At 39.0% G+C, this 14,966-nt stretch overlaps 1 protein-coding gene across 2 annotated transcripts in view; it reads left to right on the top strand.

Annotated features, from left to right (window-relative positions):
• The window catches only part of LOC108432049 (transmembrane protease serine 9-like), a 65,639-nt gene that overhangs the window by 13,032 nt on the left and 37,641 nt on the right, over positions 1 to 14,966 (top strand). Inside the window, exon 7 of one of the 2 annotated variants that reach the window (XM_037544603.1) lies at positions 10,748 to 10,759. In XM_037544603.1, coding sequence (XP_037400500.1) covers positions 10,748 to 10,759 — 12 coding nt within the window. Of the gene's footprint in view, positions 1 to 646; positions 2,287 to 10,747; positions 10,760 to 14,966 lie in introns of those variants that run through there. The other variant, XM_017705602.1, reaches the window with a different exon arrangement.

The raw sequence follows: 14,966 nt of genomic DNA, 5'->3' as shown, positions 1-14,966 counted from the left end.
TTTAGCGCAGAGCATCTGTAACAGTCGGCCACTGGATGTGCTTCTCTGTTTATCCAGTGTAGCATGCAGGGAGTGTGAGGTGTTATCCAATATGGCCAACAGCTTGGTGAGGGTCTCTTGTTCTGCCACAAACTTTGCTTTGGAGGCAGAGAATCAACAGGCGGACATTTCCTAAATCTCCTTAAATCCACTCATTAGCTAAGGAGACTTCCACTAGCTGAGAATATAATTGTTTACAAATGCATTTTTTGAAATCCTTATTGTTCATTAATCTTATCATATGTTTTGGCCTAATTTTTAATCATAGTTTGCATCTTACAAAAATGCTAATAGTAATAGTCTACTTAGCTCCTCCGCGTCCCTGAAGGAGAAGCAGCTTAGTAGGGGTGTGTGTGTGTGTGTGTGTGTGTGTGTGTGTGTGTGTGTGTGTGTGTGTGTATGTACTTAGCTGCTGAAAAGCTACTAGTTTCACAGAGCTGATGTTGGCAAACCTTACTGAAGGTTAGTTACCATGAGATGTTGGATATTTGGTGGTAGTTTGGTTTTATTTAGTTCTTTATCCGTTTGCAGTACATTGCTGTCTCCACATTGTAGGCAACATATGTTTGTGGAACACTGGCTCATAATCTTTCTCTCTCACTCTCAGACTAATAAAGGAGGTCCTCTGATGTGTAAGATTGGACAATCATGGGTCCAGGCTGCCGTTTTGACCCTGTCCAACTACAGTGGAACTAACACTAGCTCCAGTAACAGCACCAAGACAGTTCGTGCCTCAAATGTCCAGCTCTTCACTAAAACCTCAAGCTTCTCAGGCTTTCTGAATAGTGTAGTGGGTACCTTCCCTCCCAAAGCCAGCACCACATCTACGACGACCACCACCAAGCCTGTCGTGGTTAGTGCAGCTGAGTCATGTTCATTGCTCTCCATCACGTCCCTCCTTCTGCTTTCACTTCCTGCTCTCTTTCAAATGTTCAGTTAAGAATGAACGTTAGTTAATAGAAGCACTCAGGAAAATGAAGAATCGACTCAGCATTGAAAGACTAAATATAACATCTCTAATATCTCTCAAATTTAAAGACAAACTTTTAAAGGTTAACAATCTGTGCTATCTGGGTTGAGGGATTTTGAAGCTAGAACATTTTCTATAAAAAAATGAAGTAAAACATTTTGTATTTATCTCTATCTAACTTGGCACTTGAAGTAACTGTATAAGCCTGACACACTAATTAGTGTCGATGTTTAAAGGTGGTTTATGCAACACACCTGTTATGTGCAAGACACAATAGTTTGAAACGAACATAGAATACCTGGCTTTGCTGGTAATTTTTGAAGTTCAAGAAAGCCAAAGTCTGACTTTAGCACCTTTCTCAGTAAAGACCCTGAAGCTGAGGCCTATATCCTGTTATCTTAGTCCATTCTTAAAGCATGCCAGTATATCTTAAATGTCTTACTTTTCTGTTCTTGTTTACTTTGACTTGTGCCATTTTCTATGCTTCATTTTGCACAAACTAACGAAGTGCACTAAAAGATTTTGAAGTGTTCTCAAATAAAAAGCTTTTACTGTGTTTTTAGCACTACAACATAAATTGTAATGCAGTGCACAAGTGCATAATCCGGAGAAAGCCTACTTCCTACTCTGTGCTGTAGACAAAGCTAGTTTATTTTTAATGGTGAAAACTAAGACGACTAACTGCACTGTAGTCTTTGTATTTATATTTTACAAAATGTGTACTTTCTATGAATATTTTTCATCTAAAATGAAAACTATTCTTTTTACTCCACTATTCTTGAAACAGTTATATTTCTCAGGGCACATGTTTCTGAGGAACATCTCAAACCAAATGGTGTCATCTACTAAAGTACAGATAAGCTCATGTTCTAGGTATTTTTGTTTATAAGAGCGCTGCCTGGGTTGTTTTTTGTGCTGATGTGAAAAAGCAAGTTAAGTCACATGCATACTGTACCCATTAACACTGTTACCACTGTATTCTGCCTTGGATCTGATTTTACTGGATAACTAGTTAGCTACCTAAATGGACCAGTTTCATTTGTCAACATTTAGTTTAAGGTGAGGAAGAGGAGGCTTGCCTTACCTTTGGATGGCAGAAAATCAACAGAAATGAGATTTGATAATTCTAAATTTTTCTACATTAAATTACTACTGGCTTGAATTTCAGGGCATAACAGTGGAATTTGGGCTCTGTAGCCTAAAATTACATCTTTCTGTGACCTGTGAAAGGCAGAAACATAGCCTGAAAAGAATAAAGCAGATGATGGCAATACAAATTCTGTGACTCATCATTTCAGTGCTTTGGAAACATTGTATTTGCAGGTACAATTTTTAGAGTCAACAGGAAAATCTGGCTGGCATGCAGGGCAGCTGAACCTTGACGGGGACACATGAGTGTTAATATTTTGTTGTTTTGGGACATATTGTCCCATTTAACTTCTACTTCTTTTTGAATCTTCGGGAACCCTTAAGTGGAGATCCACAACGTCCTGTTTTACTGAAGTAAACTCTCACATCTATCAACAGTGTGATAATTAACCAGTTAGCAGAGTATTATGGCAACCTTTGATCGTGTGTGGAGTGGTTAGCTAACATTTTTTCAAAGATACGCTATATGGCCAAAGGTTTGTGGACACTTCCTAATTATTGAGTTCAGGTGCAATGTCCATAAACAAATATTGGCAGTAGAATGGGTCGTACTGAAGAGCTAAGAGAAAACCACGAAACAGCTGACTATGCAAACTCACACAGTTGGGCCACTGTGCACTGTGAGCTTCAGGAAATAGTTTTCCATGAAAAAGCAGCTGCACATGTAAATTGTGCAGACACAAGCTCTCTACACTATGTGTATTTAATGAATGAATTAAAGTACTAACCAAATACAAATGTGCCGTATATCTGGTTTCACTACACACTGCATCACACGTCTGAATTCAAAAGCAAAAAATCTCAATGCGTAAAAGAAACACTACCTGGAATGTTCGGTAACACTTTATAATAGCGTTCATTTATAAAACATTTATGTTCTTTTAATTCATAATTAACTAATCATGAACTAATGATGCATTTAGAGCTTTAAGTCATTAATTCATATATCAACAGCACTTTATAAGACACCTATAAGCACTTTCTTCATGATTAACAAATGAGGAATAGCTCAGGAATTCAGCAGTTATTCATCAGTTATGTACATACTACAATAAAAATTCATATGTTAGTAGAATATTTGCAAAAGTTAAAGTTTAGGTGTTCTTTAGACAAAAAACCTTTCAAACTGAAACATTTATAAACTTCTACTTAATGATCTATTATTCATGAACTAATCAAGTATTTCAGAGTTGTTCTTCATTGTTTTATAGATTAATGGCAGAGGTGGCATTTAGGCAATACAGTTTACAATGTGTCCTCTTTACAAGATATCAGGGTTTTATAATGGCCCATATATAATAACATGTAGAACTGTCATCACATCTCTATGGAGAACTCCTTATTCCCTGTCTGCATATGTATGAAGACCTGGTGTTGTTGATGACTGTTTACAGTCACTGCAAAGCTGTCATGCAGGTTTCTCCACTACATCATCTGGACGATTTGATCCTTTCTCTCTATGATGGTCACCTTTCATGTGATCAAAAGGTTTTCTTTTATCAACCCACTGCTGCAATTTTTTCACTCGTGTCCAGCAACTGTTCACATCACATTTAAACTCTGGCACCAGCCTGCAAAGCCAAAAAATGGACCAGCTCCTTCCTACCAGATGACGTAGAGCAATTTAAGCTTCAAGTACAGCCCAGCTTAACCCACGGCACATAAAAGACAAACATCAAGACTCTTCCATTGGAGCCCATGTGGTGGAACAAACTTCCACTGAACAGCAGAATTCCTCACCATCTTTAAAAGGCGACTGAGAGCTCCATCTCTCTGTGAAGCATTTAAATGAACTGTAATCTAGTGCTTCTGCAAAACCTCAAAACCTCCTGTACTGCATGTCTCCTACACCGACTTTAGTATCTTAGCTCAGGGTTATCTTTAGACTCTGACCTTTCTCTGCATAAGTGCTTTTGCTATATGCAATAAATGCAATTTATACATAAAGAATGATGGACAAACAGGCAAAAAAAAAACATTAAATTAAAAAATAAAAATCTGCTAATTCAACATGCCTTTTGTGAACCACAGTAAGATTCATTAAAACTTTTTGGGCCTACAAATGATTTGTTAAACATTAACAAACAGTAGTGACTTTCTTACTCATGTTTTATAAATTGCCTGTTCATTACATATAAATTATTTGCAGCCCCTAATCTAAAGTGGGAACTATTCCATATATATAAATATCTAAAAATGCCTATAAGTCATTTACAAACTAAAGTCCTTCTGTTAAGTCATTTATACATTAATTGGTCAACATTTATAAAACATTTTGCAGCCCCTAATCTAAAGTTAAGACAAAAAACAATGTACAGACATTTAATCAGGCTGTTTAGTCAGTACTATTGCTAGTATTACACATGAGCTGGCACACAAATTCTTCCTTTGATTCAACCATAAAATACAATTTATTAAAAGAGAACAAGTGAGTTGTTTGAATTTTTATTCCATATAATAAACAAATTTGAATTAAAGTTTTGTTATAGCTATTTGCTAAACATTTAAAAGGGGTATTTACTTCTGACAAACATGACATGACAATTTGTAGTGCTAATTAATTTTAAAAATTTGACACATTTGAAATTCCTTCAAACATAACTATATTGTAACTTGTCCTGCATGAACATTACAGTGCAAAAATCCATGTATAGTCTTTACAGGTTGCCTGCTAAATGAATAGGACTTAAAGTCTGGTTAAGTTTAATGTGGCATCTCATTCATGGAGTTTTCCAAGATCATGAATTAGCTGTCCTAGAGGCCCATTATGATGCTTTTTTGCTAACCATTCATACCATTCAATTACAGTCAAGTGATTCTTCAACAGCTCTTCTGTCTGGTTACCTCTAAGCCTCCAAACTGTTTCCTTGTATGTTCTCCAGGCCCTCTCTATATGCTGGGTATGAGCCCCTGTCTGAGCATCCACATATGATACGCTGTGATTGACTGTGTAATGCCTGTAGCCAAGCTGAGGTAGAGTCTGTTGGTAGGCACGCCACTCATCACTTAGGATAGTGGATCCCCTCCTGACATGTTGAGTGATGAGTGGCATGAGTTCCCTTCTGGACCTCCGCTCGACTGGCTTTCTTTGATTTGTGTCCCCAACTTTCACACCAAGCATGCCGAACACCCACTTCCTCCTCCTCCATCCCCCAGCCATCCGTCCTCTTATCCGTTAGATAAAAAGGAAATCAGTATCACATTAACTGCTTAAATGGCTATATCGCCACCTAGTCCCATCTTCTGTTACAAAGTAATAAAAATTAAGAAAAACTTATGGTTAATGAATAATAACCCAGGACAGGGATTAACCTCAAACATTCAAAACACTTATTTGATACTTCAGTTTCTTGCTCTCATAATTACATAATATATTAGCCTTTTAGGTAATGCTTTACTGAAGGGCAGTATTCATAAAACCATGTGACAACCTCCTTTCGTCTTTCATGACAACAAACAAACCTACATAAAGATTTATAAAGGCTCCAACAAGCATTCATTGTTACAAAGGCTGCTTTTGTCAACAATTTATTTGCAGTCTTCTGGAAGTACCTGGGTTAAAAAAGATGTGCCAGGATCTGCTAACCCTAGAAAGTGACTCAACAGCCAACATTAAAATGTCCTATGAGTTCTATGATGTGTTTTAAGAATTGCATCTGAAATGGACACTATTAGGAATAGAAGAACTGTGAAAAAGATGACAACACTAAAACATCAGTTGTCATAACATGCTATGTTATTTCACACAGAAAGTGAAGTGTTGTAACCCGATGCTGACATACATCTGTACATTGGTGTGTTCATTATGTCAGCTTTGAACTTGACAGAACCGGCCTTTATGACAACTAACACTTGTTGTGATAAACCTTTATAAATGTAAGTTAAAGTCAGACATAAGAGACATGTGTAGGATGACACCTAGCCTTAAACACGGCATTTGAGTAAAGTGTTACCACCTGTTACATGTAACCAACAAATTCATCATTGTTACTTGGCAATAAGTCTTAAGATTAACAAACTGAAAGGACGAAAACTGTATGTCCATTCAACATCATCAAGACTACACAAAATGCTATACTCATATTAAAATATACTTGCCTTTCTTTTATGCCTGAAGTGACTCTCGTCTATAACAATGAACTGCGCCTTTCCTTCTTCTGAGTTTTTCCATTGATATCACACAAGCCTCTCTCACCTTTCTGGCCATTTTTGATAGAGTTGCTGAACTCCCTGCTATTTCATCAGCAATCATGTCAATTTGGCGTAAACGCAGACCTTGAGAAAACCTGTAGGCTACGGAAGAGGATTAGGGCCACTATAAAAAAAAATAAAAATGGGGCATTGAGAAAAAAAGGGCAGCTAGAATTCTGAGATTAAAGTCAGAATTCTGACTTTTTTTCTCACAATTCTGACTTTTTTCTCACAATTCTGACTTTAATCTCACAATTCTGACTTTTTTCTCACAATTCTGACTTTAATCTCACAATTCTGACTTTTTTCTCACAATTCTGACTTTAATCTCACAATTCTGACTTTAATCTCACAATTCTGACTTTTTTCTCACAATTCTGACTTTAATCTCACAATTCTGACTTTTTTCTCACAATTCTGACTTTAATCTCACAATTCTGACTTTAATCTCACAATTCTGACTTTTTTCTCACAATTCTGACTTTAATCTCACAATTCTGACTTTAATCTCACAATTCTGACTTTTTTCTCACAATTCTGACTTTAATCTCACAATTCTGACTTTAATCTCACAATTCTGACTTTTTTCTCACAATTCTGACTTTAATCTCACAATTCTGACTTTTTTCTCACAATTCTGACTTTTTTCTCACAATTCTGACTTTTTTCTCGGAATTGTGGGTACTTGGAAGTCATCATCTTAATGACAGAGACATGTAGAGGCGTGCAGTTGGTGAACCAACCTGTGGACGGAAAATGTCTGATTTAAGTGAGTTTCTACGTGGGCGAGGGGCGCCAGAAGACACCATTTCAATAATGGAAGAGCAGAAGGTGAGTAACAAAGACAGTTTGTCGGCTGGCACTTTTTTTCTCAGCAAGTTACCGTTACTTGTTAGCATGTTTGTTAGCTTATAATGTTAGGCAAATAGGCCACGTCTCACATTACATCAAAGTCGGTGAATTGACGGGTTTTTGAGGATTATTGTACTTCTTTTCAGTTTGAACTGAGTATGTTTACTACGGCAATTAAGCAGCACGTTATGAGCGCTAGCCGCCTGCTAATATCAGTTTAGGACTGTTCAAGACTGAAATCACAATTTCTGCTCTATGCTAGCCGAACTAATTCTCAGCCCGGTGCTGCGCCAGGCTGCTGACTAGACCCGGGCTGAGAATTTCACTGGTTCGCTATTGGAAGTGATCGCTATGACCACAATTAGCAAGCGGGGACTCGCGGTTAGCAAGCGGTTGTATCCCGTCCTTCATCAACCGATCGTCGTACCACCGGGGCGTGAACTTCTTCTAGCTAGAATTCAGTGTCAGTACTATAGAATATGGAAATAAGAGGCTACACTCTCGCTGCACTACAACTAAAAACAAGCTTGATGTTGGCTGTTTTAAGCACACTGAACTTTGACCGCACGACCAATGGAAATGTAGAATGACAGTTACCGGGCGTATTGTACACATGAAGACAAATATAAATAAATAAATAACAGAATAATACCGGCCAGCAAACACTAAACCATTTGCTCAGTGGAATTCACATGACTATTTACTGCTGGATGCAGGGAGAGAGTTTGATTTATACTTTCTTTTGTTTGCTTAAAGGCCATACTGTAGCTCTCTTATCCCTTTATTGTATTTGTCCCAGAATACATGGTTTTCCTGTTAATTGGAGACACTGACACAGCTTGAGGTGACTTTTTGTTGTGATTTGGTGCTGTATAAATAGAATTGAATTGTTTTGCAATGTGAACTTTGAAGAAAATTATTCTTTTCTTTCTTCTTCTCTGTAGATTGACAGTGATGTCATAGCACTGATGGGTGATGCAGCTCTGGCAAATTACATCCCCTCCTATGGAGACTGAATTGCCATCTTCAATTTCTGCAAAACCAAGCAACCACTCTCACAAAGAAAAAAAGGACTTTTACAAAAACTTCGTGAAAAAATGCAAAACAGAAAGGAAGGTCCCAAGGAGAACACCTCACATGCAGACACACAAACAAGACAGACAAAGAAGCAAAAAACATCAAGAAATGTTGAAATAGGATGGATACATCATGATGGAAAAATAACCAAACAGGTGAGGGCAAAGCAGGGAGGTGGCACCAGAAGAATTAAAATGGCCACTGATGCAGGATTGAAGGATATTCTTCAGCAAGGAAAGAATTTTTTTTTTCCTGATGGAGTGTCTCCTAAAGGATGTGAAACTGATTTTGAGTTTGAGGTCTGGGACTTTAAACAGAACCACCTTACTGATGACACTTGCCAGTCTATTGGTGATATGTATGAAGCAGCAAGGCTGACAATGTTACGGTTCTACATTGCAACAAAGCCAAAATATCTTGAAGAAGAGGCCAGTGAGACATCTGAAGTGATGTTTGTCTCTGCAAGCAGTGGCAGTGAAATGAATCCAACAGAAGTGGCAGAAGTCATAGGTAATTTTGATGGAGACCACCATCCTTTAGAAATTTCAGATGATTCAGAGATAACCTTTGGTCCCACTTTTGATGCTGAAGAAGATAGAGACGACACATTAATCTACGAAGGTTTTCTTGTACGCCTCAGTCCAGCTAATACAGAGGATGTAATAACAATCACTGTACATCATGCTAACATTTTACATGACATGATTACTGCTTTCTGTGATGCAGAGATTTTGACCAAAACACTGAATGTGAAACGCATACTTCCAGACAATACAGAAGAAGCAGGTAGTGGATCAGGGGTACTGAGAGATGTACTCAGCTGCTTCTGGCAAGAATTCTATGAGCGATGCACCCTTGGTGCAACAGTTAAAGTGCCATTCATTCGCCATGATTTTTCTGCTGAAAAATGGAAGGCAACTGGCAGAATACTTCTGAAAGGTTACTGTTGGAGCCATTTATGTTTTCTTTAAACTTATGTTTATTTTGATCGCTCACCACTTGGGGGCGCTGCTGGGTTTATAGGTGGCTGTAAGGTTGTAGTAGGGATACGGGGGTTGGCGAGGAAGTCAACAGTATTTTGACCGTATGGTTAGCGGGACATTTAAAGATCTTGAGCGCTGGTACTGCTGCTGTTGGATTATGTGCTACCTGCCAACTTAAGAACAATAAATGGATTGGTATATCCAAAGTTTCAAGAGGTATGGACTTTGGACTTTGTGGTAATTCCTGCTAAACTGAACGAGTCAAATCCGCTACCGCCAGCTCTCTTTCTCATTATGTGGTGGCTTAGGTCAATTTCGTTTGTTTTGTTTAAAAGTCACTACATTTTTTAAGTCAAAATACTGACTACGCTAGAATTGGATGCGGACTGTTTGCTGAAGTGCAGTTGCTGCTTCGTTTGAGCACGGACTGCTACAGGAGAATGGTCTTGGGCGTTTGGAAATGGAAACGGAACATGGGACTGCGACAGCTTCGTTTGGGTGGAGACTAATGGAGGCTCTGTGGGACCCAGAGGCTGGACCGGTGAAATAAGTCTGCACAGATTGCGGCGATTGGTAACGCTTCATGAAAGGAAGGAAGGAAGGATTGTTCGTGTGAGTGCGGCGGTCTGACTGATCGTTGGATATGGAGGTATGGTAGCGCTACCTTAAAAACAAACAATGGCCATTTGACTAACTCGTGTGCACACGTTAAAGACTAGTCAGTAAATCCAATGCGCATTGGTGGGGTTTAAAGGTTTTCGCATATGCGTAATTTAAGTGACTGGGTCTTAATTGAAAGTTCAGTTTTAAAATGAATTCTGATTTTTCTGTGTCTGAGCCCTCCGTGGTTCAACCTCAGGGTAATGATGGTAATACTCAGAGTACTAATGGTAATGTAAACAAAGAGCCTGTAAAAAGGGTGGTAAAACTCACTGAAAAGGCACTGCTTGAAAAATTGGAGTCTTTGCAAAAAATTCGAAAATTTAAACTTAATAAAGCTTCCAATCTTAAAACTATGATTCAAGGGTTCATGGTTAACACAGAACATGAAACAGAGGTTAAAAGTGTATTTGCAAAATTTCAGGTATTATGCACTGAGGCAAAAGAAGCACACGAGTCTTTAATGGGTCTGTTACCTGATGAGGAAAAGGAAAAACATGACATATGGTTTAAAGCAAAAATGCTGAGTGCAAATGAGTTCTCTACTGGGGTGTTTAAATGGCTGTCACTTTCAAAAGATGATACAATGGCTCAAACTATTGACAACGAAGCACGTCCAAAATATGGTGTGTTGGGTCAAATCGTTGAAATTCAGGGTAGAGAGCTTGATCCAAATGATGGTATAAATCCTGATGACAGCATTTCTAATATTAAAACCGGTGTTTCTAATAAGAGCTATAGCCACAAAGAGAGCCATTCCAGTTCTAGATCTAAACGGTCTAGCCACTCTTCTATTTTGTTTGCACGCCTCCAAGCTGAGGCAGAGAGAGCAGCACTGGTAGCTCGTGCTGCATCCTTAAAAGAAAAGCACACTTTGGAGGAGCAAGTAGAGGCGCTAAGGAGGAAAAAGGAACAAATGGATCTTGATGCGGACTTGGCTGCTTCCACTGCTAAACTGTCAGTGTTAAAGATTTATGGAGCATCAAGTGTCATCTCAGATGGAATGGAGTCCTATTTTGAAAAAGAAACCAAACAAAAGGCAGTTTCCATAACAAGAAAATCAGAGGAAAATCCAAATCCATCTACAAGACAAAAGGTTAACAAAAGGCTTCTTGATATTGATGCATTGATTTCACAACAAGAAATGCAAGATGACACTGAAAGTGGTCAGAGAGATCCTCTTGGAAGTGAGTCACAAAGACATGCCAATAAAATAGGTGTTGCACAGAAGCCACAGTTGCGAGAAATGCAGTACCAATTATCAAACGGAGAATCTCAAGGCCATATCCATGAACCAATCATACGACCAAGGAGACCACAAATGCATGAAGGACAATCACAACCAACTGTTCAGGAAAACAGTGAGAGTGCTACTTTACACTTACTTCAAAGACAAAATGACATAGCAGAATTGCTAATACAACAGCACAATTCACATCTGCTTCCTCCAAGAGATGTTCCAATCTTTGAAGGTGATCCTCTGCAATACAGAACATTTATTAAAGCCTTTGAATATTGTGTGGAGGAAAAAACAAGTAGCAAAGGGGATTGTCTGTACTTTCTGGAAAGGTACACTAGAGGACAGCCACGTGCATTAGTTCGCAGCTGCCAGCATATGGCTCCTGAAAGAGGCTATTTAACAGCTAAAACGTTGCTTCAACAGCATTTTGGACATGATGCTAAAGTTACATCTGCATATTTGGAAAGAATGCACAACTGGCCAATGATAAAGCCTGAAGATGTTAAGGCTCTCCAAGCTTATGCCTTATTTTTGCGTGAGTGTTGTAATGCAATGTCTGATTTACAATACATGCATGAACTGGATATGCCAGCAAATATGAAGACAATTATAATGAAGCTCCCCTACAAATTGAGAGATAAATGGAGAGTTTACGCATGTAACCTTATGGAAAAACATGGACGCCGGACACAATTCAGTGACATTGTTGCTTTCATTGAACGTGAAGTGAAAATAGTGTCTGACCCAATATTTGGTGATATTCAGAACACCCAAACAGGACCAATCAATAGGCCTGTAAACAAAGGAAAATTACAACTCAAACCCAAATTTAAAGGAGACAGTTTTGCTACCACTGTTACACCTATTGACCTGCCTGTATGGAAAACACCTAGACAAACAAAAGTTCTGCCAGGGAACAACTGCATATTTTGTACCCGAAATCATGCATTGAAGCAGTGTGCCCAGCTGGAAAAAATGAAGCATAGAGAAAAAATGTCCTTTCTAAAGGAAAAAGGGGTCTGTTTTGGTTGCTTGTGCATTGGGCATGTAAGCAAGGATTGCGATAGGCGCTTAACTTGTGAGATTTGTAACCAGAATCACCCAACTATTCTTCATATACATCTCACATATAAGGCAGATAAGGCGGTCAACACAAACACTGTAGCCTTAAATGATCCAGCATTGGATACCGCACTTGTTTCTGCGCAAGCATGTGATCATACAGGGGCCGGGAAAGGTCATGGGATTTTATCCATCCTCCCAGTACAAGTAAAATCCAAAAGGGGAGACAAAGTCATTCAGACTTATGCATTCTTGGATCCAGGTAGTACATCTACCTTTTGCTCTGAAAGCTTAATGGCAAAGTTGAATTTGAATGGAAGAAAAACTAAAATCTGTTTACTAACTATGAGCCCGAAGACAACAGTTTCTAGTTATATTGTGAATGGATTAGAGATTTCAGGTCTTCATGGCAGACAGTTTTATGACCTTCCTGAAGTCTATTCGCAAAGGAAAATGCCTGTGAGCACAGCCAACATTATCCAAAGGAAGGATCTGGCTAAATGGCCTTATTTGGATGGCATTTCCATTCCTCACATTCAAGCTGATGTTGAGCTATTGATTGGTACCAATGCTTCAAAGCTGCTTGAACCATGGGAAGTAGTGAATAGCCATGGGGAGGGACCCTATGCAGTGAGGACCCTATTGGGGTGGGTTCTTAATGGATCACTGGGAGAGGGTCATAGTAAGCCTCCTGATGTTGATTGCCCAACTCTCACTGTAAACAGGATTTCTGTGGAAACATTGGAACAAATGCTGAAAACTCAATATGAACATGATTTCAATGAAAGGGCATCAGAAGAGAAAGAAGAGATGTCAAGAGAGGATCTGAAATTCATGAACATCATGAAAGGATCAGTGAAGCTTGAAGCTGGACATTACAGTTTGAAACTACCCTTTAAAATGGATGGTGTTGTCATGCCAAACAACCTCTGTGTGGCTAAACAGCGCATTTCAGGATTGAAAAGAAAGTTTGAAAGACATGAAATGTTCCATCAGGAATATACTAAGTACCTTAATGAGCTCATTCAAAATGGTTATGCTGAACAGGTACCCCAGGATCAGCTGGAGCGTTCTGATGGTAAACTTTGGTACATTCCCCATCATGGAGTGTTCCATCCTCGAAAAGGAACATTACGTGTTGTATTTGACTGTGGTGCGGAATTCAGGAATACGTCCTTAAACAAACAACTTCTACAAGGTCCCAATCTTACTAGTTCTTTGTTGGGTGTTCTGCTTCGATTCAGACAAGAACCAGTTGCATTTATGACTGATGTCAAATCAATGTTTCATCAAGTTAGAGTTGCTGAGGATGAGACCGACTTTCTCCGGTTCCTGTGGTGGCCTGATGGCAACATTACTCAAGGAATTGTAGAGTATAGGATGACCGTTCATCTATTCGGAGCAGTATCCTCTCCAAGCTGTGCCTGCTATGCTCTTAGGAAGACAGCAGAAGACAACAAGCACATGTTTCCAACAGAGGTCATTGATAGTGTCCACAATAACTTCTATGTTGATGATTTTTTGAAGAGTCTTCCTTCTCAAGCTGAAGCCATCCAAATGGTCAAAGATCTTGCTGCACTTTGTCATAAAGGTGGCTTCCATTTAACGCAATGGATTAGCAACAATCGTGAGGTTTTACAAACCATTCCAGAGAAGGATCGATCTAAAAACTTGAGTGAATTGAATTTGGATCGAGATGAACTGCCCGTTGAAAGAGCCCTTGGACTTTATTGGTGTGTCCAGACAGACACCTTTAAGTTCAAGATGATGGAAAAGGAGCGACCACATACTAGACGTGGAATTTTATCGGTGGTCAGCTCAGTTTATGACCCTTTGGGATTTCTTGTGCCAGTAACACTTCCAGCCAAACTCATGCTACAGGAGCTTTGCAGAAAGAATTATGGCTGGGATGACCAGATTCCCCAAAGCCTCAAACAACAGTGGATAAAGTGGTTAACAGATCTTCAACAAGTGAATGCATTTAAAGTTGACAGATGCATCAAGGCACAGGACTTTGGACAACCTGATCATGCACAATTGCATCACTTCTCAGATGCCAGCGAGAATGGCTATGGAACAGTGACGTATCTTCGACTACAAAACCAGAACAACATTCATGTTTCTTTTCTGCTTGGCAAATCAAGAGTGGCACCTCTTAAACAAATTACCATCCCTCGATTAGAGCTTACTGCTGCTGTCCTGGCTGTTCGAATAGATAAGATGCTTAGAACAGAATTGCAGCTTCCACTTGACAACTCTTGTTTTTGGACTGATAGTACTTCAGTTCTAAAATATATCAAAAATGAAGAAAAAAGGTTTCGGACGTTTGTAGCTAATAGAGTGTCAGCAATTCGAGAAGTAACAGATGTCTCACAGTGGAGATACATTCATACCTCCCAGAATCCTGCAGATGATGCTTCCAGAGGATTGAAAGTAGAGAAGCTAATCACAAACAAGCGGTGGTTAAAGGGTCCAGACTTTTTGTGGACAACAAAGGAGGAGTGGCCAGAGGTCAATTTGGATTGTAACCTTGTTCCTCAAGATCCAGAACTAAAAAGGGAGCACAGAACAAATGCTGTGATCATGGAAACAAATGCAACCAGCCAATTGATTGAATATTTTTCTGACTGGAAGAGGCTAAAAATTGCTGTTGCATGGATGCTGAAATTAAAACATGTCTTAATGGAATTGAGCAAGAAAAGGAAGGAATTGTTGGAATTGTCAGACCAATCCTGTGACATTC

Source organism: Pygocentrus nattereri, chromosome 14 (assembly GCF_015220715.1).
Source record: "Pygocentrus nattereri isolate fPygNat1 chromosome 14, fPygNat1.pri, whole genome shotgun sequence".
NCBI lineage: Eukaryota > Metazoa > Chordata > Actinopteri > Characiformes > Serrasalmidae > Pygocentrus > Pygocentrus nattereri.
Note: the sequence above shows the minus strand (reverse complement) of the source record. Positions and strands in the feature narration are given on the sequence as shown.